Source organism: Apus apus, chromosome 2 (assembly GCF_020740795.1).
Source record: "Apus apus isolate bApuApu2 chromosome 2, bApuApu2.pri.cur, whole genome shotgun sequence".
Classification (NCBI taxonomy): domain Eukaryota; kingdom Metazoa; phylum Chordata; class Aves; order Apodiformes; family Apodidae; genus Apus; species Apus apus.
The window spans coordinates 137,000,716-137,027,659 of record NC_067283.1 but is presented as its reverse complement, the minus strand read 5'-3'; the positions used below and the strand labels follow the sequence as shown (position 1 = coordinate 137,027,659).

Below are 26,944 nucleotides of genomic sequence, written 5' to 3'. Positions count from 1 at the left end.
AGAAGCTAGGACATAAATTTCCTTTGGAATGGAGTCTGGAAGCATGATACTCGGCTTTTTCAGATTTCTAGAAAGTAAAATAGTTTATAGTCTTAACTATACTTGTCAACCCGATATATTAATTTGAATTTCTGTCCTGCTGAATAGAAGGCTAAAGAAAACCTTTACAGTGTTCTGTACAGTTGACAGTAGTTGAATCAGTAGTACAGTAGGTAAATTTTCCTGCTTCTGGCTTCACCAAATGTAATGAGTATCAAAGGAAAATATTTGTAGTAGTAGGACAGAAAGACCAAAACAGTTCCAGGGTAGAAGTGGGAGCAGATAGAGATCAGTCTTAATTCTCCTAGTCTCCAGGATGAGTTTGGCTTTAGGGGCTACTTCTTGAAGACTGAAAAACATTAGTGGAGGTCAGAGAATTATTATTCCTGAAAATTTTAATTGAAACAATGTTTTATGTTCCTCCTGAGACTTAAATGCTAGTGACATTATTCTGGCCCATTAAAGAAAGAAGTTTTACAGTTACATGATCTTCAAAACACTTAGTTTTGGGTTAGAACCATTCCATTTTTATTTGGTACGGAAGTTGATTGAGATTACAATGAAACTATAGATATAATTTCACAGTTCACTTGGTTTAAAAATCAGTCATGTTAAAATGTCATAAAAGTTCACTGATCAGGACCCAGATTTTACTTAGATGTCAGTTTGCTAATGATGGTATGAAGAACAATACTTCTTCAGGTTTGTTCATCTTGATTGAAAGAATAGCCTTAATCAAGTTAGCAAATAAATTCTGCCAGCCAGTTTATTTAATTTTCTAAAAAAGTTAAACTATAAAGCCAGAACAGACTGTCCTGAAGGAATGGCTTGGCTTAATAAATCATTGTACCTTAAACTCTTGAATGTCACTGTTTAGTGATACTTTTGTGATATACTGCACAGATATATTTTGCTAAGCTGTAAATCATGTTACTGGCAAAACTGCTGCATTTAATTTATTAGAATGGTTTTCCAGTCCTTGAAGTGAAAAGTCCAGGTATTCTATGATTCTTTGGTTTTAATGCCATAGAAATTTTTATTGTCTAATAAGCTGGTCATATATCAAGTTGTTCAAATACATACATATTCAGCTGGCAGTTCAGAGCCACAGTTAGGTCTGTAGTCACAGTATCTTTGAGGTCACATGGACAATATTTAAGGCAGTGTTCATTCAAGCGGAGAACAAAAAAAAAAAGACATCGTGTACAACCTCGTAGTGCAAAAAGAGTTTGAAACTTTAATCTAGGGTAGTTGATATGGTTGTTATTATGCACTAAATGACAACATCAGGACAGAAGCCACCTGACTCCATTCCTGTTCTCAGAGCAAAGCATATAATTAACATGGCTTTTTTCAGTTGTTTCTGTCATTGCTAGGAGACGAAGAGCTCTGCTGGGTTAGTGTTGGAGGGGCCCTACAGGTGAATCTGTTTGACTCCTTTGCTTTAGTGACTCGTATTTTAGTATCGAATATATATAAAATGAATGAGTTTTATTTTCAACTAAGCCTTAAATATATTGTTCTATATTTGTCCTGGCTAAAACTTGCAATTATGATCAGTCTTGTGGCTCACTGGCAGATCTCAAGTTGTAAACTTGTTATCTTTGATATGTTAGGTAAATCCCTCCACCTATCATTGATCTTTTACCATACACCGCAATTTCTCAAGGTGTATACATTATTTTTGTTAAGCATAATTCACTGATTTCCTTACATTAAAAAAAAACCCAAACATAATGAGTATTGTTTGTACTGTATAAGTAGTGTGTTTTTGCTTTTCTAGATGTCTCTGCATTTTCCAGTTTTTAATGTTTTATTTGTATTGTCCCAGATAGTTAGTGATGATGTCAAATACTGTAACAGCTGGGATATCTAGCTAGGCATTAATTGAAAGAGTGTGATATGTCAGCAGCCTGGCTTGTATGCATTTCAGAATTATTAGCTGTAACATTTTGCAGTAACCGATTATTACTGAGTTGTCAGTTGGTCGGCAAGATTCAGCCTGCTTAGTTTACATGTTCGTAAGAAAATACTGGGTAGCAATGTGTTTGATACTATGGAACTTGTATCCTGTGATTATCTCCTCTGTAGAAATAAATTCTTGTAACATTTATAGCAGGGTATATTATAGAATCATCTTGGTTGGAAGGGACCTTGAAGATCAAGTTCAACCATAATCTAAATCCACCAACCGTAACGTAATCTACCCAGTCAGTGCTTAAATCATGTCACTAAGCACTATGTCCATATTTCTTTTAAATACTTCAGGGATGGTAACTCCACCATCTCCCTGGGCAGCCTGTTCCACTGTCCAACTGCTCTTTCGGTAAAGAAATTCTTTCTAATATCCAGTCTAAATCTCCCCTGGCACAGCTTCAGGCCATTTCCTCTCATCTTGTCATTATTCACTTGAGAGAAGAGGCCAACTCCCACTTCCCTACAACCTCGTTTCAGGTAGTTGTAGAGAGCAATGAGGTCTCCCCTCAGCATCCTCTTCTGTATTTTTCTGACTGCATTTTTTTCCTACAGTTGCTTTTGTGCTACAGTTGCTACTTTACTGATGCTTTGTTACATGAAGGTTTGCAGTTTCATTGAAGTATAGAATATTGATTCTTATATCTAAGTTTAATCTAATAATTTTAATGTAACTGACAGATCAGTGCAAATACTTTCAAAATCATTTCTAAATCATGGTTCTGACTTGTTTCTCTGAACAGAGGCTTTAAATTTGGGTATACTATAACTTTTGCTATGTGATTAATATATTGATGATATCTTTTTAGCAAGGCAAACATATTTAGTAGCTATCTGCTAGATTTGTTTTCCTGCTGTTCTATTTGACACTCTGAATCTTAGGTTAGGAGGGAATTATTGTGTAACTTCATAATCTGTTTTGCAAGGAACAACTTTCTTGAACTAGTCAGGAGTGAAAAAAAAGTTGAGAATCTTTTTTTTCCTCCTGACTTTTCTTCTCTATGTTACTGGATCAAAAATAAGTTAGGGAGCCAGAATAAAGCACCCCCATCTCCCCTCCCCCACAAATCAAGAAAGCTACAAGTAAAGTGTATTTTGATGGTGAGAAAAAAAAAAGTCCCACAAAAAAGTTTGGTTTAGCATCTTGAGTTGTCTTAAAATGGTCTCTTTTCATTTAAGCATCTTGTGACTTGTCAGTACTTTCTCAGATACCTTTAATTAGCTGTGGAATTTTCTTATGTGCAAGAAAGCTGAACTTACTCTTACAGTGAACTATAAACTTCCAGCAAAGCAATGAAAGTGAGCTAGTTATGTTTCTCTGCAAGTGGAATTTACACTGGAACTGTGCATTAGAATGTGTACTGCATGTTTTCAGCCATCTGATTCTGTGTGTAATTCATGAGTACCCTTCCCTTAACCTCTGACATTTTTCCTCTGCTAAGTGGAAGCCCCTGGGACTGATTCTGGGTAACCAGAACAGGGTTTTTAAGTCAGTTGAAGCTAGAAAACAGTAGATCCTCTAACAAGCAGTGTAAGCACACTTTGGCATGTGGTGCAATTCTATAATGAAGTTGCTTGTGTTTAAATGTTAGGAGAAAATTACTCTCCTAGAGGCTCCTGTGACTTGATTTTATTTCAGCTTTGTATGAACCTATTGGGAGATACAGGTCCCTCTGAAGGTACAGATGATGTGAATATATCTTTTATGGGGAAAAAAAAAAGGATTTAATTTTTCCTCTTAGTTTATACAGTATTACTAGTAATAAGTTTATTCTAGTCAATGATGCCTCTTAAATATTTAGTGATCTAACTCATGTAGGGGACTACTCCTTTAGAAAGAACTTTTTAGTAACTGAAGGTGAGCAGTTTAGAACTGGAAGTCCTGTTGATGTGTTCTGTACAGGGAAGGCATGCACTTACATTCATGTGCTCTGGTTTGTAGATTTTAACCGTATTTGAATTTTCATAAGACTTTGGTTAACATTTATTTTCTACAATTTACGAAGTGTATTAGAATTCAATGAATTAATATACTCTGATAGGGTTATTTCCTTCCATATAATTGTATTTTGAGTATCTGAAGTAAAAGAAACTAAAAGCTTCAATTAGTGATATTGGAGTAACTGGGACTGAGATAATGAGTAGGTCACATGCAGTAAACATCCATGTATAAGCATTTCTCTTATCACATAGTGTTAAGAAGTGGTTTTAACCCTCTCCTGCTTTTTTCCTGTACATAGAGCTCAACAGAGTCATTTCCAAAAAGTGAATGATTCTAGAGTCCTAATTAACATGCTGTTTTATTCATGGTATTGTTGTCTTTACTCCACACTGCTCTTCATACTACTAAGCAATTACATTTTTCCATTTGCTTTCTTCTAAAGAAGTGCTCAAAGAGAGCACACAGGGGTTTAACTCAAAACACATGTCTAAACCATATGGAAATACTTGTAACTGTACTTGGGAGACTACACAGTTCATTTTTTTCCACAGTTGATAATTTTTGTTAGGTATGGAGATGGAACATTTCTTCTTTCCATAATGTAAACATCAGTTTAAATATTCTGAAAGAGATGCCTGTTGGTGAGTTAGGATGATAAGTGATAAAATCATCAGTCACCTGTCTCTTGATCACAGTGACATGCAGTTTTAAGTACTGATGGGGGTGGGTGATGGATAGTTGTGTAATTAGTAGAAATTGCTTCCTTTGTTAGAACGCCTCCCATTGCTCATGTTTCCTATATAAAGGTACTGAAAGAGCAACCAGTTCTGTGGGTAAAGTTCAGCTTGTGTCTGTGGTTAGAGATATTAAGGAAGCCTGGAGAGCTGGGATGGCAAAGGAAGGAAAGATTGGGATGTCTGGAGAAGGCATGTTCACAGCTAAAGATGGCAGAACAGTTCCTCTGTGTGGAAGAGGATGCCAGCCTGTCTGGGGGAGCAGCTGTTGTTTCAGAGGTGATGCAAACTGAAGGGAAGAATGGAACCAGCCCTTCTATTTTAAGGGGTGTTATGGTGGCCTAGTGAGCATCTTATCAGTGTAGGAAGTTACTCTTAGGAGTTATCAGCAATCAAGAAAAGAGATTTGAGTGCAAGAGGAGTTCAGGAATTGCATGAGGTCTTGCTCTCAGGCAGAAGGATGTTACAGACATGTTAGATTCTTGCATTTTACCTGTATTTTTAAAATTAGTGGATGAACAAACAGATTTTTGAGCATTTTGTAACTCAGCGTATGTCTTCCTCAGTGTTTTGAAACATCCTTTTTTGTGACCCTGCTGCATGTTCCCCTTTCTGGCTGACACTGGCCTTTGGTAATCATGTGCTTTCAGCAGCTTTAGTGCTGGATGTGTCTGGGAGCTGCATATCTCGAGTTCAGTTTCTACGGACCTCCCTGTTGCTGCTGATCCAGCTGATGCTGTTTCCAGTGCCTGTTGCCTAGGTGTTTTTTAGTTTGTCTCACTCCAGTCCCTGATTTCAAGTTACCTGTTGTGTTTGTCATCTGTGCATACTGTAACAGAGCTTCAGTGGTACCACAGTTCTCATGTAAATGGCAATTCAGTATACCAAAGCTGAGTGATAATGTTACTAATTTCTTGTTAAAATCACAATAATAGCTTACTGGTTTTCTTCATCCATTGTGGAAATCTGGGACAGTACTGCCTGTACAGCCCCTTCACCTTTACACTGTGGTTAAATAAGGCTTGGGTGAAGGACTATGCCTTTATCATCTTGCCTTAGTGAAGAACACAGTCTACTTTTCCCACCATCTGTTGGAACCGCATAGCTTATGTGTGGTGCCTTTGGTGTCCATGAGGAGTTTTCCTGGAATAAGAGATCCTGTGTTCTAAATGTTCAGATAAGGAGGAGCAGCAGTGTTGCAGTTTGTCCAATTCAATGACATCTGGAGATGCCTCTCTTGCAACTAAGATCTGCCCAGGGTGAAAAGTTAAGGCTCCCTCTGTACTCCTAACAGAAAGTTATAGTGTTGCTTTATTGTGATTTTTTTAGAATAAGAATAATGAGATATTCAGCTGTACACTTCTCTTAAAATGTTAATTAAGGGCATGGAAGCCACGAAGATCTATGTGGGAATCAAGTAAGTCTGCATTTGAATCACTTTCACCAGTTTTCCGAAACTATCCCTAATTTGTAGCTATATAAAGGAGATGGATCTGAATTCTGGATATACCATTTAACACATTGGACTGGAAGGAATTCAGCCTAAAATACAATGGCTTTCAGAAATTATCAATGACCAAAATAAAGCTGAATTCAAATTTTTAATCTGAGATGCAACTTGCTGACCATACTGCACATTTGGGAGCCAATAAAGTTCTCAAAACACCTTTGAAATAAACATGCACAGTTTCTCAGCGAGTGTGTTTTTCGAGTAAAATGATCACAACAGTTTTTTTCAAGGGTGTGAGATGCTGGTTGGGAAGGAGGTCTGAACTAGCTTTAAGTGTTTTGAGTTGTTCAATATAGTTTATAAATTAATGCTATGAATGTAAGGATCATGGCATCAAATTCTTACTAAGCAATTCCTTCCTGCCTGTGCTGAAATATTGTATACTTTGATGTATGTTTGAAGTGTCTGAAGATCTTTTATTTTATTTAGATATGTAATCAGAATCTATGTTTTTATCATTTATGGGGTGCTATTGCACAGGCTTTGCTTTTCTCCTAATACCTGGAAATCTGCTGTTGAACAGGAAGAACGTGTACTTAAATGAGCTATAAACTTCATTATATAAAAACAGATAAGTAGGAATTCTAACATGTCAGAATTATGTCTGACATTGATCTTGTACTTGTCATCAAGCTATGTCACATTTTTTGCTATTTTAAAATTTGTTGCCTACCTTTAAAAAGGGTGTAGGAGCAAATGCTGAATTTTATTAGCAGGTTGGCTTTTAATAGAGTGGAATGTCTGCCTGTATGTATAATTTTTTACCCTTTATTGCAAAATTAGTGCATTGAAGCCTAATTCACCCATTTTCCTCTTCCAGATAGGTTTCTTAAGAAGGAAACTCAAAGCTACTTGAGCCCTAGAACCTTTCTGTAGCAGTATAGTGTGAAGCATTCCCTGTTGTTGCACGGTCATGATTTTTCTTTTTTTTTTTTAATTTACTGAGTACTGTGTTCTTCAGTTGAGCTTTTCAGGAGATAAGATTTGTGTAGGACAGGCTAAGAACTTCTGTTGTAAATCCACAGCTTTGTTTCCTAAGCCAGGACTAACTTGTTTGGTACTTAAGTTTGTCTCCTGTTAGTTTTGTTGGCCATTATCTCAGCCCTTCCTTAGTTAAATTAGTCATTGGCTTCATAAATCTCTTTATTATCTGAGGTTTGAGTATTAAGATAGACTAATAAACCCTCACTCTGACAGTATTCCTGTAAAATACTGGTTTTGCAGGGTAAAAGATGAAGCACAGAATACAAATAGTTACTCCATGGTTGTGCATGAATAGAGCTTGTTACTCCACATTTCTGGTCCTATGCTGATTTTATGAGTGTGAAGTGGGGATATGAGTGTGAGAGTGGGAGTCTTGATTTGGCTTAAGTCAGAGTCAGTGTGGGAAATGGCAGACATTAAAAGGATGAGAGGCAACAGGAATGTGGCTTACAAATTTGAACTGCTCTTTGGAGAAGTCTCAGCTCTCAGTATAGGCAGACTAGTCTTCATCTGAGAAAAGGTAAAGGATGAAGAGTGATCCTAAAGCATTTACATGCAAGCAGCACCCTTTTGGGAAAGACGGAGTTGAGTTTTTGTTGTGGAACTGGATATAGACTGCTTTGAGAACAATGTGTCTGTTCTACCTTATTGAAAACTCCAGCTGCTATCCTTGACTGTTTTCACAAATGCAACTTCCAACTAATTTCTCTCATCCCCAAAATTCCAATCCTCTTCTGCTCTTAAGAAACACAGCCCATTGTATTTTTTGGCTATTGTTTGTTAAGTGAATGGATACCTAATGCTTTAAAAGGTTTGGTGCTGATCCGCTCCTACCACTTAATGCTCCTTCAGACCAGCTATGTTTTCTTGGAAGCAGACAAGTAGAACTTTTTTTTTTTTTTACAGATTATTGTATTCTGTGTGGAGTCTCTTATATGTAGTAAGAAGAAATTTTACAATTAAGCCTTTACATTGGAACACAAGTAGAAATGTATACTTTTTAAATGAAGTTCTTATTAACTAAATGGATTTTCGGGACTTTTACTCTTCTGCCAAATGTGGTAGTACTCCAAAGTGTTTGGAAGTTGTGGAGGAATGTACAGATGTGCACAGCTGCTCTCATGCTATGAGATCCATGGGAAACTAGCCTCAAGTTGATATTCAGATCTCCAAACAGTGAATATGTGCGAACTGAACAGCTGAAGTGGCTTTTGAAGTATCATCAGGTTGTGAGCTGGATGGACAAAGGGGTGGCCAGTTGTTATGTAACTTGATGTTCAGTCATCTGGTGTTTATATCTTAATGATTGTTGGCAGGGATTGTCTCAGAGGAGGAGTCAAAACATATTTTTGTATAGTATCCCATATATTCAGAATTATTTTTTAGGAAACAGCAGTGCCAAAAAAAAATCGGTAAAGCTGTTGTCAGGAAGGAAGTTAATGGCTCATGTAAACGTGTAGTAAGAAGGCTTTTTGGTCAAGAAAGGAATAGATGATAAGAGCTTGTGTGAAGGTAGAAGTGGAGATAAGGCATACCAGGTGTAGGAATTGTGAAGGTAATTCTAAAAATGAATACCAGGGTAAGTGGTGGTAAGGATTTTGGAATTACCTGTTAGATCACGTTCTCTTCTCCAACGTGTTCTTTCCTCTCATGTTTAGGCCTCTCTTCCTAGTTGTGCTTTTGTCATAGGAACTGTCCAAGAGAGTGCATACATGCACACATATACATGCACACACATTCACTCATGGCTACCTGCTTTTCCTTCCCTGAGGCAGCTGGTGCTTTGGTAAGTTTTTTCAGCATACTGTGGTATGGGGGCTCTCTGTGTTTTCTTGGTGAATATCCCAGGACCTGAAGGGGCTGGGGAACACGTGCCTGTGTGGACCCCCTTTCCTAATTCTGCCAATGGGACTGGCATGTAGATAAGCCTGAGAACAGGGATATTGGAAATTGACAGCCTCATGCCAGCTGTGTTGAAACTGAGGGGGATGGTTCAGTCCCGACTTTGGCTGTTTTGATCAAAGGAAGCAGTTTATTTCTTTGTCATTCATCTCCAAAGAGCTTTGTCATTAAGCTGGTAACATTAGGTGGAGGTGAATGAGCTGATTCAAATCTCTGTAAATATGCATATTTCAACTATCTAACTTCCTGGAAATCTGTTTGGTCTTTTGAATTGCTGTAAGCTTATATCTAAAACATGAAGGTTCAAAGTGCAGTGAGACACCCAATTTGGGTGTATTGAGATAAATAAAGCTTGTATCATTAAATGTATAGACATTTCCAATTTCTTATTAAGTGCTCCAATGTAAATTATGATTCTGCTGCACTCTGGGGTTCATGTCTGCGGCTGACTGAGGGTCAGCGTGGGAACATCTGTGCATGTTTGAGAAGGAAAGCAGGATTAGTTTGGATTCCATTTTATGAAAAAGGGTTGGATGATAAAGCTGAAGGATACAGGACTTGTCTTCCATGCTTAGAGCTGCTGTAACATAATAAAACTTGGAATTTTGTGACCCTTACGTTGTGAGACTTATTTCATACTGGTTCTATGGAGAGTAAGCACAAAAAGCTCATTGACAGTCGTGCTGTATGGTATCTACAAGTCATTGTGGTCTTTTAATTTCAGTAACAAATACTTGCCTTGCAAAAAGCCAAAACCAGAATCCATATAGTAAATTAGCTGTGTGTCTACTTTGACATATGACTACATATGAAGTTTTCCAGTGGCAATTTATGTGTCTCAGGGATGTAGTTTGACAGCAGGGAAATGATATATGTAAGTATTTAAAAATAACCTTTGTTCTGCTCTCTATGACTGATGTTACATGCACTATGGCTGTTTTGAAAGTGTGCTGTATTCCACTCAATTGCAGCTGCCTAAAGTGGCTGTCAAGTCAAATACTTATTCAACTATATAGAAAGAATTTCTTTGCTTTATTTTGTAATTGTGGAGTCATACTACTATCCAATGCTCCTGTTTCTAGTTCCTGGTAGTAGAAGATTGTATTTATCTTTTCTAACTACTGGAAATTGCCATTACAAGAGCCTTCAGTACCCTGTCGTATTATGCAATGTGAAAAGTATTCCAGCTGTCAGATGTGCCCTTCTTCACATACAAAGGTGGCAGTGTTAACTGTATTTAAATTGCAATTACTGCTTTACAACTGTTTTCACATAAGCTGTCTGGTCTCTATAGATGCTTCCAACACGGTTAATGTAATTCAGATTTCCCAAAATACTTCCTGAAGTTTCCACTTCGGGAAATAGACAAGCCTTTACCTTTGGTGTTAAGGATTTTGAACTTTTTTTCTGAGTGATTAGTTAGGGAGAGGGAAGGTGAAGCCCAGTGGAGGGTTGTTAGCACAGAATAGCTGTAAGTGATAGCTTTATCACTTATTAACATTAATTTAGCCATTATTTTTGTTGTGCTTTGCACCAAACACAAAGCCATCATATTTGCTTTCTTCAAGCCCTTTTGACTCTGCTGTGGTTTCTATAAAGGAAGTCTTCTGTGGCAAGTGCTCCAGCCTCATTGTGAAGGCCACAGCAGGTGAAAGCAGGGACTGGGAGAGTGAAGCACCCCCTGCTGTATGAGAAGAACAGGTTTGTGACCATCTAAAGAACCTGAGGGTTCACAAGTGCATGGGACCTGATGGGGTCCATCTATGGGTCCTGAAGAAGCTGGCAGATGCAGTTGCTAAGCCTCTCTCCCACACGACATCCTGGTCTCCAAGCTGACAAGACATGGATTTGACAGATGGACCACTCAGTGGATAAGTAAGTGGATGGTCTCACCCAGCGAGCTGTGGTCAGTGGTTCAGTGTCCAAGTGGATGCAACTGATGAGTGGTGTCCCTCAGGGTTCAGTATTGGGACCAGTGCTGTTTAATACCTTTGTTGGAGACATGGACAGTGGAATTGAGAGTGTCCTCAGCAAGTTTGCTGACGATATCGATCTGTGTGGAGTAATTGACACCGTAGAGGGAAGGGACACCATCCAGAGGGACCTTGACAGGCTTGAGAGGTGGGCCAATGCCAACCTCATGAAGTACAACAAGGCCAAGTGCAAGGTCTTGCACCTGGGTCAGCACAACCCCAGGCACAAATACAGGCTGGGGGAAGAATGGCTGGAGAGCAGTCCTGAGGAGAAGGACTTGGGGCGACATGAGCTGACAGTGAGTGCATGCAGCCCAGAGAGCTAACTGCATCCTGGGCTGCATCAAAAAAAGTGTGGCCAGCAGAGCCAGGGAGGTGATTCTACCCCTCTGCTCTGGTGAAACCCCACCTGGAGTACTGTGTACAGTTCTGGTGCCCTCAGCAAAGGAAAGACATGGAGCTGTTAGAGAGGGTCCAGAGAAGGGCCATGAAGATGATCAAAGGTATGGAGCACCTCTGCTGTGAAGACAGGGACTCTTCAGCCTAGAGAAGAGAAGGCTCTGGGGAGACCTTACAGAGGCCTTCCAGTACCTGAAGGGGGCCTACAGGAAAGCTGAGGAGGGGCTTTTCACCAGAAAGGGCAGTGATAAGACAAGGGGTAATGGTTTTAAACTGAAAGAGAGGAGATTTAGATGAGACATGAGGAAGAAATTCTTCACCATGAGGGTAGTAAGGTGCTGGAATAGATTGCCTAGGGAGATTGTGGAAGCCCCCTGCCCTGGAGATGTTTAAGGTCAGGTTGGATGAGGCTTTGTACAGATTAGTCTAATGGGAGCTGTCACAGAATCACTTAGGTTGGAAAAGACCCTCAAGATGATGGAGTCCAACCATTAACCCTACTCTTAAGTCCAGCTCTAAGCCATATCCCCAAGTGCCACATTTAGACGACTTTTAACACATCCAGGGATGGTGACTCAATCAACATCCTAGGCAGCGTGTTCCAATGTCTGGCAACCCTTTTCAGTGAAAAAAGTTCTTCCTAGAGTCTCGTCTAAACCTCCCCTAGCACAGCTTCAGGCCATTTCCTCTTGTTCTGTCACCAGTTACTTTTGAGAAGAGATGAGCGCCGGCTCATAGAGGGGAGGTTAGAACCTGAGGATCTCTAAGGTCCCTTCCAACCATAACCATTCTATGGTTCTGTAAAACATTGTCATTTGATGTTTTGGTACTTGGTGGGCTGAGATTCCCTGTCGGTTTATATACTGTGCTTTATTGTCCTTTATGTAATAAAAATGTAACATCTACGGTTTCCACAAAGTAGTGAGCTCTGTGAAGCAAGAGTTGTTTTTCTTGTTTGTACAGTTCCTGACACAATAAAGCTCTAACAATGATAAAACCTTATTTATGCTGTTATGAAAAAATACAATAGTGGGTTACTGTAAATGCAGTAGTATGTTACTTTTACAGATATTATAAGCCAAGTAAAGAAGACTAAACTTTTTGCAAATGTAGTTCGAAGACACAGCGTAATGTTTGAAATAAAAGGTGTTAAAATCTTTTACAGGCATACTCATGCTAATATGGCAGGTACAGCACCGGCATCATTCTTTCAGGACAAGAATTACAGGATTAATAGATAACATGGAAGGGAAAGAGAAGATCTGCTTTCTAAAGACAGGGAAAGAAATGCCAGTTTGGGTCTTAGAGATTTACGTCTGTTTGTTTTTTAATTACGTAAATACATATATAATAGAATCATAGAATGGTTTGAATTGGAAGGGACCGTAAAGATAATCTAGTTGCAAACCCCTACATGGACAGGGACACCTCCCCATAGATCAGGTTGTTCAGAGCCCCATCCAACCTGGCCTTGAACACTTCCAGGAATGGGGCATCCACAACTTCCCTGGGAAACCTGTTCCAGTGTCTCGCCACCCTCATACTGAAGAATTTTCTTCTAATGTCTAACCTAAATCTCCTCTCTTCAAGTTTTGATCCATTACGCCTTGTCCTTGCACTACAAGCACTTGGAAAAAGTCCCTCCCCAGCTTTCCTGTAGCCCCTTCAGGTACTGGAAGGCCTCTGTGAGGTCCCCTGAGAGCCTTCTCTTCTCCAGGCTGAACAACCCATAGATTGCTGCTAGACTTTTTTAAATATCTATGGGGATTCCTGAAGTTTCGTATTTTAGAATCAATGACTTGGATCAATGCAGTAGCTTTTTTCTCAAATTGTACACAGATCATGCATAAAACACAGGAGAGAAAATAATTTTAACTAGTTTATAAATCCTACTGGGTATTTCCCTTATCATTTGTTTGCTTTGATGAAACTAAGTTGTTTGAACAAAAGAATGCAAAAGTAGCAAGACTGCCATGCACAGAATTCTTACATGGCTGCTGAGTATACTCGTGTGAGGATGTGTGTACACATTTGTACCAGAAGTATGCCTTGGCTATTTTAAGATCTGATTCTGAATTAAAGAAGTTATTAATCTGGGTAAAATCAGTGTCATATCTTGCAGGCAATCTGTCTTCTATTAATGTCTTACCTTTTTTGAATAGAAGCAATTCACGGTGCATTTTGGGGAATGCAGTGTGTTGTGACTGGCAAATTATAGCAAGTTCATACCTTATTCTTCCTAAGTCCTAAGGCTATTTAATAAACAGGATATTTTAGGCAGGTCTAGAAAATTAGTGTTGCTTATTAATAGCTTTTGCTATTGTAGTGATTAAAATTTTGAAGCTGACAAATAACAGTAGAGAAAGAGCTATATGGATTTAATGTCTTTTTAATAGTGAGAATGGAAGCATCTACATGTTGTAGTTCCCTCAACTCAGTGACGTCTCCACTCCTGTCTGCTATAACTAGAGCATATGAAATTATTAATAATAATGAAATTAATTTTGAATGACCCTGTTTGCATGAGATTAACAAAAAAGCATTGTTTTACAGATGTTGAAGGCGCAGGCAAGAAATGCATTGTGTTATGAGCTCTTCCCTCCTTTGGCTGTGTTGTTGCAGTCCATGTGAATGATGGCCTGTGTATTTCCACTGTGCAAGGGTACTTCTATGCTTGAAGTAGTTCCGTGAAGTGTTATATAAGAGACAGAGGCTGTCCTCTATTACTGAAAGATGGCTGGGCAGACTGCGTGACCTTTTGTGTAGGTTCAGTTTCACTGCTAGGGGTCTGAAAATTCCCTTTGCCAGTCTTTGTGAAACAAGTCTGCACAAGTATTTGCAAGGTCTGCGGTTTTGTGAACTTTTTTGTAAATTAAAGAAAACAAGCTTTCTTAGGAACTCCGCAGTGGTTTTTAATTGTGTCAGAAAGAAACCAAAACACATTACAGAGTATAAAAAGTTGTCAAAAGTAAAGTTTTATTTCTAGTAATAAGTAGCAAGAACGGAAGAAAACACAGTTTTATCTTTCAAATGAGGATATTTTTCCTAAATGCAATAAATGTGCTGTGATTTTATGATTTTTATATTTGATGTATGTGCAAAATGTGCATGTAAATATACTGCTGCTTCACCACCCTTTCCAGTAAATGACTTGCATTCAATTCAGTTATATCATTACAGTGAATACAGCTGGGATGCTTTGCAGTTAATTCTAATTTATTGTTGTTACCTTCATGAAGGCAGACTCAAGCTCAGCATGTATATACTCTTGATTCCAGTGTGCCTTTGTTTGCTCAGGCCAGTATTCCAGAAAGATTCTAGCAAATCTGGAAATTATGGTTTGATTTCTCAATCCCCTGCTTTTCCTCTGGTCAGAAGTATGAAACTTCCTTCATGGTTTTTGCTCAAATTGTAACATCTTAGCCCTTCTGTTGAATAAAGACTTAAATAGTTTTTGTAGTTTTATGAATCCAGTGAGCAATCTGGATCTTGAAACCATTATTCTCTGTATGCATCTTAGGTGATGACTGGGTTTTTTTTGTTTGTTTGGGATTTGTTTTGTTTTGTGTTAGTTGTTGGGGTTTTTTTGAGACTAGTGTTTTTCTCTTCTGTTTTCAGTTGTTAAGTCACATGAGGTGTAGGCTCCATAATAAAGATGTAGCAGTGGAGCACTGTTTTCCTTCTTTTAAAAAATCCTCGTGATTCTTCCCCACCCCCCAATATCAAGTACTCCTACACTACTTTAGTCTTTTTTGGAAAAAAAGCAGTTTTAAGTCTGAGTCATGCTGTCATCTGGCATAGAAGCTTGGGTGTTTTAAGGGTCTCTGGTAGGCATTTACAGGGTAATAGCAGATAATGTTTTCATTTCTGCTTATAATAGATTTATGATGGCTGCAGTTATTAGCTTATGAATAATTTTGTTTCTTCTGTTACCACTTTTTCAAGACAGAATGGAATAAAATAATTTTAAGAAAACAGGATAACCAGCAGTATTGCATCTTAATCATATATGAACTGGAGCCCTGCTTTTACAAACTAACTTCTGATTGAAGCCTGAATCTTCCGGTTGGCTGTAGATGTTTTTTGTTTTGTCTTTAATATAATATACCTGCTGTATGTATACTGTTACCTACTGCCATTTGTTCCTGTAGTTATAAGAAGTTAAGATGGGAGAGCAATCTAAACCTTCATGGAGCAAAAACAATTCCAGTTTTTCTGCTGCAACAGCAATTTAAAGAAACTGCAGTAGATAGACGTATGAAAAATGTGTAGAGTATGAAGCAAATCTGAAATGCACTTTCCCCTACATTATAAGCACTGTGCAGCCCACACATCAGACTCTTCCCATAGTCTGGCACTTCTGAAATATTAAATACTTCTAGTATCTGAAATACAATTTCAGAAGAAAAGAATAGGTACTGCAGATGAACACATACAAAGGCTCTGAACGGTCCTTTGTTAAAATAATGGAGTTTTATTATTTTAATCATAGCTGTTTAAAATAGCCGAAACTTTAGTTTATTGTAAATTTGTAAGTTATACAAGAGTGGAATGTTTTCAAATATGAGGGCAAATTGTTAGGTTCGCGTTCATGATGGGGTCTAATAAGTTAAGAATAGATACCTAAGCCTTATAAATGAGATAGTTAATTTAAGAATGGGTTGGCAGTGTAGTATCTCTTGGTTTTCTCCATGCCTCCTAATTGCTCGTCTACTCCTTTTTTCCTCTCACTACCATATTGGTTTTTTATTATTTTCAAATTACTTGAGATTTATTATTTTATTTTTTCTACTCTCTGGCTTTTCCAAAATGCTGCACTGGATTACCACCTGAGAACACACGTACAACTTCCAGGCAATGGTCCATCAAGTAACATCTTTTATACCTGTCTGGGCACTAGTATAGTATTTGACATTAATAGAACTATTTATGTGCTTAAATTCAGGAATGTTGTTGAAGCTGAGCCAGTGTCTCTACTAAATTTCCGATTTCCATTGCTTGCTGCCAAGTATATTAGAGCTGTCTATAAATAGTTTGTGGAATTTTTGCATGAGAATAAATTAAAAAAAAAAAAAAAGCTAGGTTCTTATCTATCCCCATCTTTTCAAACTACAAATGAGGAACTATAACTTTTTTTTATTGCTGAAACTTTCACAAAAATCTTTATCTGAAGTCAAGTTAGTTTAGTTATTAATTTAAAATTTTGTATTTTAATGACAATAGACTCAATTAAGAATTGTCTTGGAGGGATTACAGGTGTGGCCAGATAGGGTTTTTCCCACCTGCAGCATTATCTTGGTGACCACCCTAGCTTCTCTTTTGGGACCTAGGATAAAGGAACCTTGGGTTATCTTGCTAATTTGGTGTGCAAAGATCTCTTTCAAAAGTGTTTCCTGTCCTCTCTCTTGTAAGTCTCTCCTGCTCATACACCCAAAGAAGAAGTTTGTGCTGTATTAAACACAGCCAAGTGCAGAGCTGCTCATTGCTTTCTATGTTTGATTGGCATTAAGGAAGAGCTTTCCCTTCCTATGCTACAAAGCAAGAAAGCAAGGACTCACATCATAAAGTGCAGCATCTTCCAGATGTTTACTTGATGTATCCCAGTGGTGCTCACGGCTGTGTTGGGATACTCCAGCATCACGTGGCTGGCAGCATCTATGTCACATTTGTGTTATGCTTGCATCTTGTTATGATTTATGTGGAATTTTGTAGATTTTCTTTTGTGTATTGCAACAGTGTTCACAATTGGTGTAAGATTAGTGAATAATATATGTGGTACTCAATCCAGAAACAGACCTTGAGTAGCTCACTCTAAATGACTGCAGAGACACTGAAGCTTATCCCTGAAGTTGAGGTGGAGTTCTGGAGCTGGTGTTGAAAATATGCATATATCCATGCATTGGCACACCCCACAGCCTGACAGGAATAGATTTGTGGAGTAAAACAAGTTAGGCTGACAATGTATTGTTTGCCCCATATACATTTCTGAAAGTTTTTCTTTGTACTGTCTCTACTAAGGTCCAGAGGACTGAGTACCCAGTAACAGTCGGAGCAGGTACTACAGATTAGTATCATCTAAAAGAAGTCCATTTTGATGGTTCCAAGGCCACAGCATAATGTGAAGAAAAGCACATGAGGTGGAGCAGACCAGGAGATTGAGAAGTGTGCTCTTTGTCTCAATTAAAATACTAAAGTAGACAAGTCTCCAGTTAGCACCATAAAAGTATAAGGAATAGAGAGTTTTATGTTTTGACAGAGAAGTTAATAGATCTGTTGTAATCTCATCATTACGTATTCTTCAAATTCAAAGCGTTTCTGTCGTAAACTTTGTTTTTTAAAGTACCTGTTTTAATAATCAATTTTTGAAGAACACACTTTTTTTGATGGGGGAAAGTGTTACAAAGCTGAAGAATGTAAAATAAATATAATATTTTTCTTTAGCTATTTTTAATTTAGTGTTATGAGATTATAGGAATAAAGCCATGTGCTGTTGTTCACTCAAGTACAGATTAAACTTGGGTTTAGGCTCTGTACATTGAATATAGATTTGGGAACTTCATGCCTGTGTTTTATTTGGCAAGAGATGAATAAAGTATCATGCACCTACGTGTCATTTCAAGTCCCTTGTAAGGAGGAAAGGACAGTATAAGAATGAAGGTGTGGTACAAAAATGCAGAGTTGAACAACAGGCTTTAAGTATTCAATGCAGACTTTCAGCAACATTGTATCCATTGTTTTATACCAAATAAATAATTTTCTAAGCATAAAATGGTAGATACTGGTTATTGTAAAAAAATTAAAATGTAAAACCTACATAAAACAATTAAATTGCAGAATTGATTCTCTGGCTCTTTTCTTAGTTTTCTTAATAAAACTGCATCACATTTGGTCTAAAATAAAAATGGTTCTACCTAAAATAACATTGGTCATTATAAACAAATTTTGTTTATCTGCTTTTAGAGGGAAATTTTATGTGCTTATTTCCTGCTTTTGTATCAAACACATTTAATTGAGACACTTTCAGTATATTTTCACCTATTAGTCATTTTTATTATTTCCTTAATTAAATAAATGAATTATGCTATTGTTGTATTCAAGTATACAACACTTTCTCATTTCATGTGAACATTCTCTTCCATTGTTTGAAATTTTAGTTATATTTACTGTACCTTCTTTGTAGCAGATATTGATCTGTTACAGGAATTTGGAATAAATCTTGTCACTGTTGCTCAAGTTGCCTTTAGTAGAGAATTCTGACTGATGTCTGCACAGCAGTAAGGCTTTCTCTCAGTGTTTTTCTCTACTGTATGTGTAATTTTATATCAAAAGAATGGTTCTTTAATCCTTCCCTTACCTGAAGGATAATTCACATCTTGGCTGAACAGCTTGTTTTACAAATGACCATCTGAAATTCCTGTAACTCCAGTGCTTAACCTTCTGGAAATATGGAAAAGAATTGCACATAACTAATTAACACAACGCTCTTGATTTAAAATAAATACAAAGCTTCTCAATAACTCTTGCAATCTCAATAACTCTTAGCAATCAGCTAAACTGGAGATTATTGCTCAGTTAAAGCCTAAAAAAGTAAAGACTTTTTAAAAATTGCCTTTTGTCCTGAAATATATGAACTTAAGCAAAAGCATGTGTTGCCCTGTGTCAAGGAAGTAAGCAAATGGCAGTTGTGTGTAGGACAAAAAGCTTCTGGTCCAAGATGCAATGCACTACATAAAAAAAGAAAGACATGAAAATATGAGGTGACTGTGGATCATGAATCTTCTCTTGAGTAGTTAATCCAAATACATAATGGTGCACAAACATACTAATTTGATTTTGTGTATATCTTTAACTGAAACGATGCAGTGATTGCAAACTAAGCCATCAGAACGCAGGAAATAGTGAAGTGGTGTCACCTGTAAAGGGTCTGGCTGGTTCTATAGCAATCTGAGAATGACATTGCTGGTTCGCTTTGTTGCTGCATGTGAAGATGTAAGAAGTGTTGTCTGGCTTCAGTGGTCTGTGTACTCTGAGCTCCACCACACCTTAATTTGAAGCATTCCTTGTAGCATTAACACTGTTTATTTCATGAACTGCTCTGGCTGGATAAGTTTCAAATGCATATCATGCTTTATTTTTTTTGTCTCTTTCTTTCATTCTTCTTCACTTTCAGTTCCCTGTCTCCTGTAACACTGAAGTTGCAGATGGATGTATGTTTCTGTCTTCTGTGGAAGGCAAAGTGCATAATACAGTTTAGACTTTAGCAGTGGTAGGAGAACACGTTTTGCAGCTAGTAGAAAAAGTACAGGAGAAACCACATTCTCTGAGACTTTTTAGGTTGTAAAGAATGAAAAAACAAGTCTCATTCCCTTTGTACCCATGTGTTCATTTGAAATTATAGAAAGTAGGTTTTTTTTCCCCACTATGTGTAATTTACCGTGTACTGCTCTTTCGGCAGTACAGGAGGGTTTGGCAGCAGTATGGCCGTATACCTATGGATATGTAGCTTTTTGCTGCTGTTGTAGCATTAAGTCCCTGAAGCTACTGCATTTAATTCTAAATGAACAGTAGTTGAACAAATACAGGTCCAAAGTGTTCAGGCGATGAGGAGGTTGTAAGCGATAAGCCAAAAGACTGAGGAAGCTCCTACCTAATTTTTTTGGCTCATTAATTGCATGTGACCTATATGTAAATAACTGAATATAGTATTTTCAGTTATGTGCTGAACTAATGTTTTTATCATGGAATGAGTTGGAAGTGACCTTTAAAGATCATCTAGTTTATCTGGAGGAGGGTGGTAGTACTTATTTTTCTGTTGTTCTCCTGCATGACCTGCTCAGAGCTGTGTTTTCTTAACCTTAGATTAACCATAGGTATGACAGGGAGGCAGTTAGCCTTTGCACTTCTCTCCCAAAGATTCTGCTGACAAGCATGACTGCGGTTCAGCCTGACAGGGCATCTGCAGGTGGAGCTAGTTTCTGCACAACTTGTGCTTAGTAGGAAGTGAGGGGGTGGAATGGCCACAATGCATGCTAGCAAAATAGGTCATTTCTAAGAAGCATGCTGGAATATGATAGAGGCATAATGAGTGTTTCCAGCTCCCATATCTCTAGATCAAGAAAGATACTGCTGTTTATGTACTAGAGCATCATAGGACCATTGCCAAGTGGCATTTTAGTGGGGTGATATGTAAGGCAGCACCAATTTGTGCATGGAAGTGTATAGTAAGTTTTTTATTTTGTTGTCAGCATCCACACTTCATCAGTTAGAAGCAAAGTTTTGTGAAGATTAGTTGCAAGGTAACTTCAGCTGACAAGAGGCAGTGTGAATGAGTTAAGCTTACTCTTTATAAGGTAGAGAATGGACAAGATTTTGGGGAGTAGGATGAAAAAAGATATGTGGTCATGAAGCGTGTTGTCTAAAGCAAAGCAAGCAAACAGGTATTGTGATAAAGGGTGTTTAGAAATGCATGATACACAGGAACTGTTGTTGGTCTCTTGTCCCTGATGATTATATTTCAAGAGAAGTATTGTGTCAGTCTGTTTTTGTAGCATTCATTATGCAGCATGGTACCTTTTAACTCAAGGTAGTTTAGAAAAAGCTCTCTTCGTAGTCAGTCAGTTTACAGAAGTTCCTCACTTAATGCCTTTCTGTTTATAGGAGGGTTATAATTTGGCTGCTAATGCTGATAGCAGAGGTTTAATCTTGGTATAGAATAATTTAGCTTCAGTGGAGATACGTGTGCATGAATAACATAAGTAGCAGTAACTACTTGGTCTAACAGCAAAAATAAAAGGTAACTTCTGTGTGGTGTTCACCGTTATGGATTATTTTTTCTTTTCATTTTTCATTTCAACAGTCAAGTTAATTTCTCTATAAAACACAATTTGCATTTAACTGAGTCCTAAAATATATGATGTTCTTCCAGACTGAACTAACAACATTTGATTGCACCATATACCAAATTTTTGGGTACACTTTTACAATATTCGTCACTTTGCTGTGTGTTCGTATTACTAGTTTTAATCAGATTGAAATGAAAATAGCATTTTCTTTTAAGATTCTGGTGTCTCAAATATATCAATATTTCGGTAAACTTCTGTTTTTTTTGTCTGAAACCTTCAAGTTCATGTGTCTGGAATGCAGAAGCTTCTCTTGTTTAATCTGAATGTTTAGAATAAGGGACATTTAATAATTGAGAGGAGGGGGTGTCTGGCTATGGTTTTTGGAAACAGCATGGATTTAAGTAAAACTTCAAGGAGAAGCTCATTTCAGGACTATGGTTTAGTTTTATGCTCTAAAGTTATATGCAGATAATCCTTTGAGTGATACTGATCCCATTTTGAGAGTGAGCTGTGCTGTTGTAGGCTACAGGATAGTGGGGATGCACAGCAATAACATTCTAAAATGAGGGCTGCAGCTGGATAGCCCCCCCCACATTAGTTTGAGCATCACTGCTACTCTGTGAGCTTCTAATATATAGAACTTGGCAATTACTTTTTCCAAACATACCAGGTTTTTCAAGTGTGAAAGCATTGTATTTTCCACACTTTCCCCCTACAGTTTTCCTCTGCAGTTTGGTTAGTGTTTGCTGCAATGTTTTCCTTGTTGCCAGCTCTCCGCTGGCCTGTGTTTATTTTCCTGTCTGTGATGAAACTCAGATGTTAGTCAAATACCTTCCAGGGCTATGGTTTTTCTCTTCCACATAGATTAGTTCTGCTGTTCAGACTCCGTATAGGAGCATAGGGCTCATGGCTCTTGGACCAGGATGTTTGGAAGTGATGTTCTGAGGGTTTTTCAGGGTGGGGTGAAGAGTATTTGATGTAGTTTCATATAGAATAATAGGGAGAAATGCCTCAACTGCCAGAAAACCTGAAGGCAAACCTAATCTCACCTTGCCTCCTTTTGTGGTCAGTCAACTGTAAGATACAAATCAAAAGGAATTAATTCAAGTGTTTGTGGCACTATTTGTCTGTTTCTGCCTACTCCTAGGATAACACAGCATCTAAAACTGGAGGATCTGAGTGGGATAGGTAAAACGGTCAAAAGGGACTGGCTTTGTGCTATGAAAACAAAATAAAAATTCTGTGGATTAATTTGTAAGAATCAGTGATCAACTTTGACCACAACCATACTTTGAGCATTGAAGACATTGAAGAGATTTTTGAAGTTGTCCATGACAGAAAGACACCTCAGGAATTGGAGATTGTTCCATAATGTAAACACAATCTATAAAGAGTCAAGTAAGTCAATAACTCTTTGGCTGATTTTTTTTTTTTTTTTTTAATTGCAGTCAAGGAGTCTTTAGAGATATTACCATCAGTGCTAGGCAACAAGCTCATCTGCACTTATATAGAAAAGTCATTAAAAGTGCTTGCCATGCTTTTGTTTAACCTACAGGCTACTAGTAGTTTAATGTATCTCGGTTCTTATTTAGCAAAGATTCTATTTTGATACTTTTTTTTTTTTTTTAGAAAGAACATAAACACTTGTTTTTATCTGGAGCCTTGTGCATATGAATCCAACTTAAATGCAGTTGCTGAATGTATCTTATGCTGCAGGACTAAAGTTGACATATTTCTGCGTAATAGTACTTAAAATAAGAGGTCCATTTGTTTTGTTTCTAAAAGGATAGGAAGGAGATGGGTATAGTTCAAGTGATTTGTTTAAGAAGTCACCAAGAAAAAAAAAAGCAAAGGAAGATGTTAGTTTTTGAAAAACAAATTTGGTTTATTTCAGGCAGAATATATTCATGCATGAGCTTCTTAGTGTGCACCTTCCGGTGCTGTGCTGTAACATATACTTCTGGCCAGCTCCTGTAACTGATGTGGGCGGACTTTATGTCAAGTTTTTTTAAGTGGCACCTGTTTCAGTTTAAAACTTCAGGTTCAAATGAGAATGAATACTAAATATTTCTTTAAAACATCAAGAAATATGGAAGCTTACTTGTGACCTAAGAACGTTTTTTTGGTTATTCATATTCTGCTGTATTAAATAGAATAACCGGAATTTCAAAGTTAATAATGTTTCCATATCTTAATGGAAATTACTTACCTGTTATCTGATATATTTATATTCTTTTGCACTCAGTTTATATGGAGCCATGTGACAAATGTTGAGATCATGTAGGGATCAATGCCTAAAAATTTCATAAAGGTGTTAGCAGTTAGGAACACTTAAATGGTATCCGAACAGACTTTTTCAGTGACTGTTTCCCACAAAAAAGAAAGTAATAATCTGAAAGGTTTCTAAGGTTTATCTTTCATATAATGAAGGATTATTTGAAAGGAAATAATTTTTTAAAAATCACCTTGTTTTGATACAATAATGCTTGGATCTGAGATGAGACCTCGTCATCACATGTAAGTGCTGCTTCTGAGTAGTCACTGAAGTTAGTTTGACAATAAATGTGACCTCACTTTATGTCAAGAGATTAATTGTTAGATAATAAAGTATATTTAGATAGAAAATATTAAAGCATTCAATTTTTTGATACTGACTTAATTTTTCTTCTTAATTTGACCTATTCTTAATCAGTTTATATAGGATTTGGATGTGCTTCTCATTATTACCGATTTATAGGGCTTTTTGAAATTTTTATTTGCTTTTCTTTCCATCACTTCAGTCTTATGTCAGTATTTTCATGTTTTGATATTTTATTTTTGTCAGAACTGCCCAGATACTGACTGTCTTCAATGTAATTACTTTGGGTTTTTTAGTATTTCTAAATGTTTGTAAATTCCTTTTTTTTTGTCATGCTGTTAATTTTCAGCATTCAGTAACAACTACATATATAGTTGCATGTGCTAATAACCCCTTTTCAAAAGTATAAAAATCCCTACTGTAAATTGAAATATGAAATATCAATAAGCTATTTTTAGTTTAAAAAAGAGGTCTTGAAATGTGTCAGTGTTTTCCTTACTTTTATGGAAATAGTAGAAAACAAGACAATCAGAAATGTGCTTTTTTGAAATCAGGTACAATTAAAATAATTTCATGGCAAATATGGTGTTTATTTTGTAAATTTAGAGCTAAGTGTTACTGAGAACATGAAATCAAAGTGGCAAACACTCCTTAGCATGTGAGTTTCTGTGCAAAATGGAGAAGTTATTTGTAGAATAGCTTTTTAAAACTTAATGGTATATTTTACTTTTGAAAATAGTTTGGGAAATACTAGCTCACTAATACAGTATTTGAAATATTTTTTGTTTTAAAATGCTTCTTTCTTTGCAAAATTGAAGGGAACTATTACAGTGTGGAATTTTTTGAGACAAAGCAACTTGGTATGTAAATATATTCAGTAAAACTGATGCATTTAATTTGAGAGGGAAACCCATCACTTTTAACAGCCCAAGAATTTAGTTTGTGTTTTTTAAAAAGGAAAAATAGATTTGCTCTTTTCCTACAAATTCTGATCATCAGGTTTCTAACTGTGTTGTGTCTCTAGGGAGTAAAAAATTATCTATGTGCATTTGGTGTCAACCCTGGGAACAATTTCTAAAACATTTTACTTGTAACCACTGTAATGGAGGAGCATTGAGATGCTTGCTTAGTTGTAAATATTCTAGGTCAACTCTAACAGTCTTTAAACCTCGCATGAAAGGCATTTGAGTTTTCTTCATGTGTTTAAGGTACTTGTTACCCAAACATACCACACTTATGTTGCTGTGCTAGTAGAAGAACTCATCTTACATGTATGAAAATGTGTGATGTGGCAAATCTTCAGTATTACAAAACTTTGATGGATTAAGAGTTGAGGTTTTAAAATTTGTTTGGTGATGTATTTTACCTCTTAGATTCACTGCCTATGTTCAAAGGAGCTTATTTATGGAAGTAGCTCTCTCTTCCTGAAATACTTGGAAAATTTTATTCAAAATTTTTCTTAAAGGTTCAAAGAAAAGAAGTTGAATTAAGGAGAGGAGAATGAGACCTGTTCAGTGAGGGAAATGTGCACAAATACTGTCATTCTGTGAAATAAAACTTGGTATGTCACAGCATTTACAGGACTACCACCTATAAGCAAACATATTTGCTTTAGCAGACATCTTTTACTTTGGAGGAATACAAAGTGGGATGAGATTTGGAAGAATAACACTGTCTCTAACAGTTGATGACCTCATGGGTCTCATTGTTAATCTTTGCAACTATACTTAATTTTTATGACCATGGATGGGGAGCTACTATTGTAGGTAGCTAGTTCCTGGCTATATATGAAACATATTTCTGGATAGAGGGTATCAGCTACACTTAATTCAGAATTAGATGGATGCCTTCATCTGGATGTCTTTATTTGCCTAGCATTTACTTAAAGATCTTAATCCTGGAGGAGATGGAAAAAATGCATTGAAATAAACCTTTCTTGAAAGAAAATAGCGCTTGCAAAATCATGCAAAGTCTACTGTCTAAAATGCCTCAAATTTCTCAGAACTCTTTGCTACTATCAGGCTGTTGTTCCTTTCTAGTATATTTAATTGTTTCACTAACATTATTTTCATTGTCTAGTAACTTTTTCTCTATTTTTTTCTCTTTAAGTTTTATCATAAAATGAAGGTCAGACCTTTAATGTTTAATATTAATTAAAATAACTTGAGTTTTGTTCTTTCTGTTTTGTAAAAGGGTATCTGAAATTTTTTGACAAATTTTATCTTGGAAATTAGCTTATTCATTATGTTTAATTTTAGGAAATGGTGCTCTTGCAGAACATTCTGAAAATGTGCATATTTCAGGAGTGTCAACGGGTAAGTCATTTTTTGTAATGTTTAAATTTCATGCATGACTTAAATAGTAAATATTGAAAGCCACCTGGTATCTTATGAAGAGATATTTGGCTATAAAAATTATTACTGCCTTTTGCAGCATGTAATAAGGAATGAAGCAACTGGAACATGGAAAAATTCTCTTAAGATAAAATTGATACCTGCATGCTCATGAACAGATTATGCCTTTCTAAGTGGACTGCTTAATTATTTTTCCATACAAACACTGAACTAAAAGAAAAGTTGGTTTAAGTTGAAATGATTTTTTCTTCCCACAGTTAAGTTTTTATGAAGTGAACTTTATTGAAATGTAATTTTGGACACTGCTACTATCAAATAATGTGAATCCAGGAGTTACGAGTTTCACCTGATTAGATTGAAGCAGTAACTGAAACTACGCTACACTTGACTGCACAGTTTCCTTAATACAAGAAAAAAAGAAGCTTAGAACTCATGAAACTGAGAAACTGATGTGATGCTAGGAGAATGTGGGGTATAAAAGCAGCACACATTGCTCAGAGGTTGCTACCTTTTCTTCCAGTAAGTCATTCCAAGGCCTCTCCTGGGCAGCAGCCACGAGTGGAACTGTTCTGCATGGGTGATGTGACTGTGTATCCATTAAGGCACTAGGCAATACCGGTGTATAGTCTTTGTTCTTCAGATTTTACACGGTGTCAGCTAAGCTGCTGGTCGTAATTTATTATCCAGATACTCAGAATATGTGTAAGTGAGGA

At 36.9% G+C, this 26,944-nt stretch overlaps 1 protein-coding gene across 1 annotated transcript in view; it reads left to right on the top strand.

Annotated features, from left to right (window-relative positions):
* Positions 1–26,944, top strand: part of LRP12 (LDL receptor related protein 12) — a 53,183-nt gene that overhangs the window by 3,466 nt on the left and 22,773 nt on the right. The window contains exon 2 of the mRNA XM_051611560.1: positions 26,136–26,192. Within this exon, the coding sequence (XP_051467520.1) occupies positions 26,136–26,192 (57 nt within the window). The remainder of the gene's footprint in view (positions 1–26,135; positions 26,193–26,944) is intronic.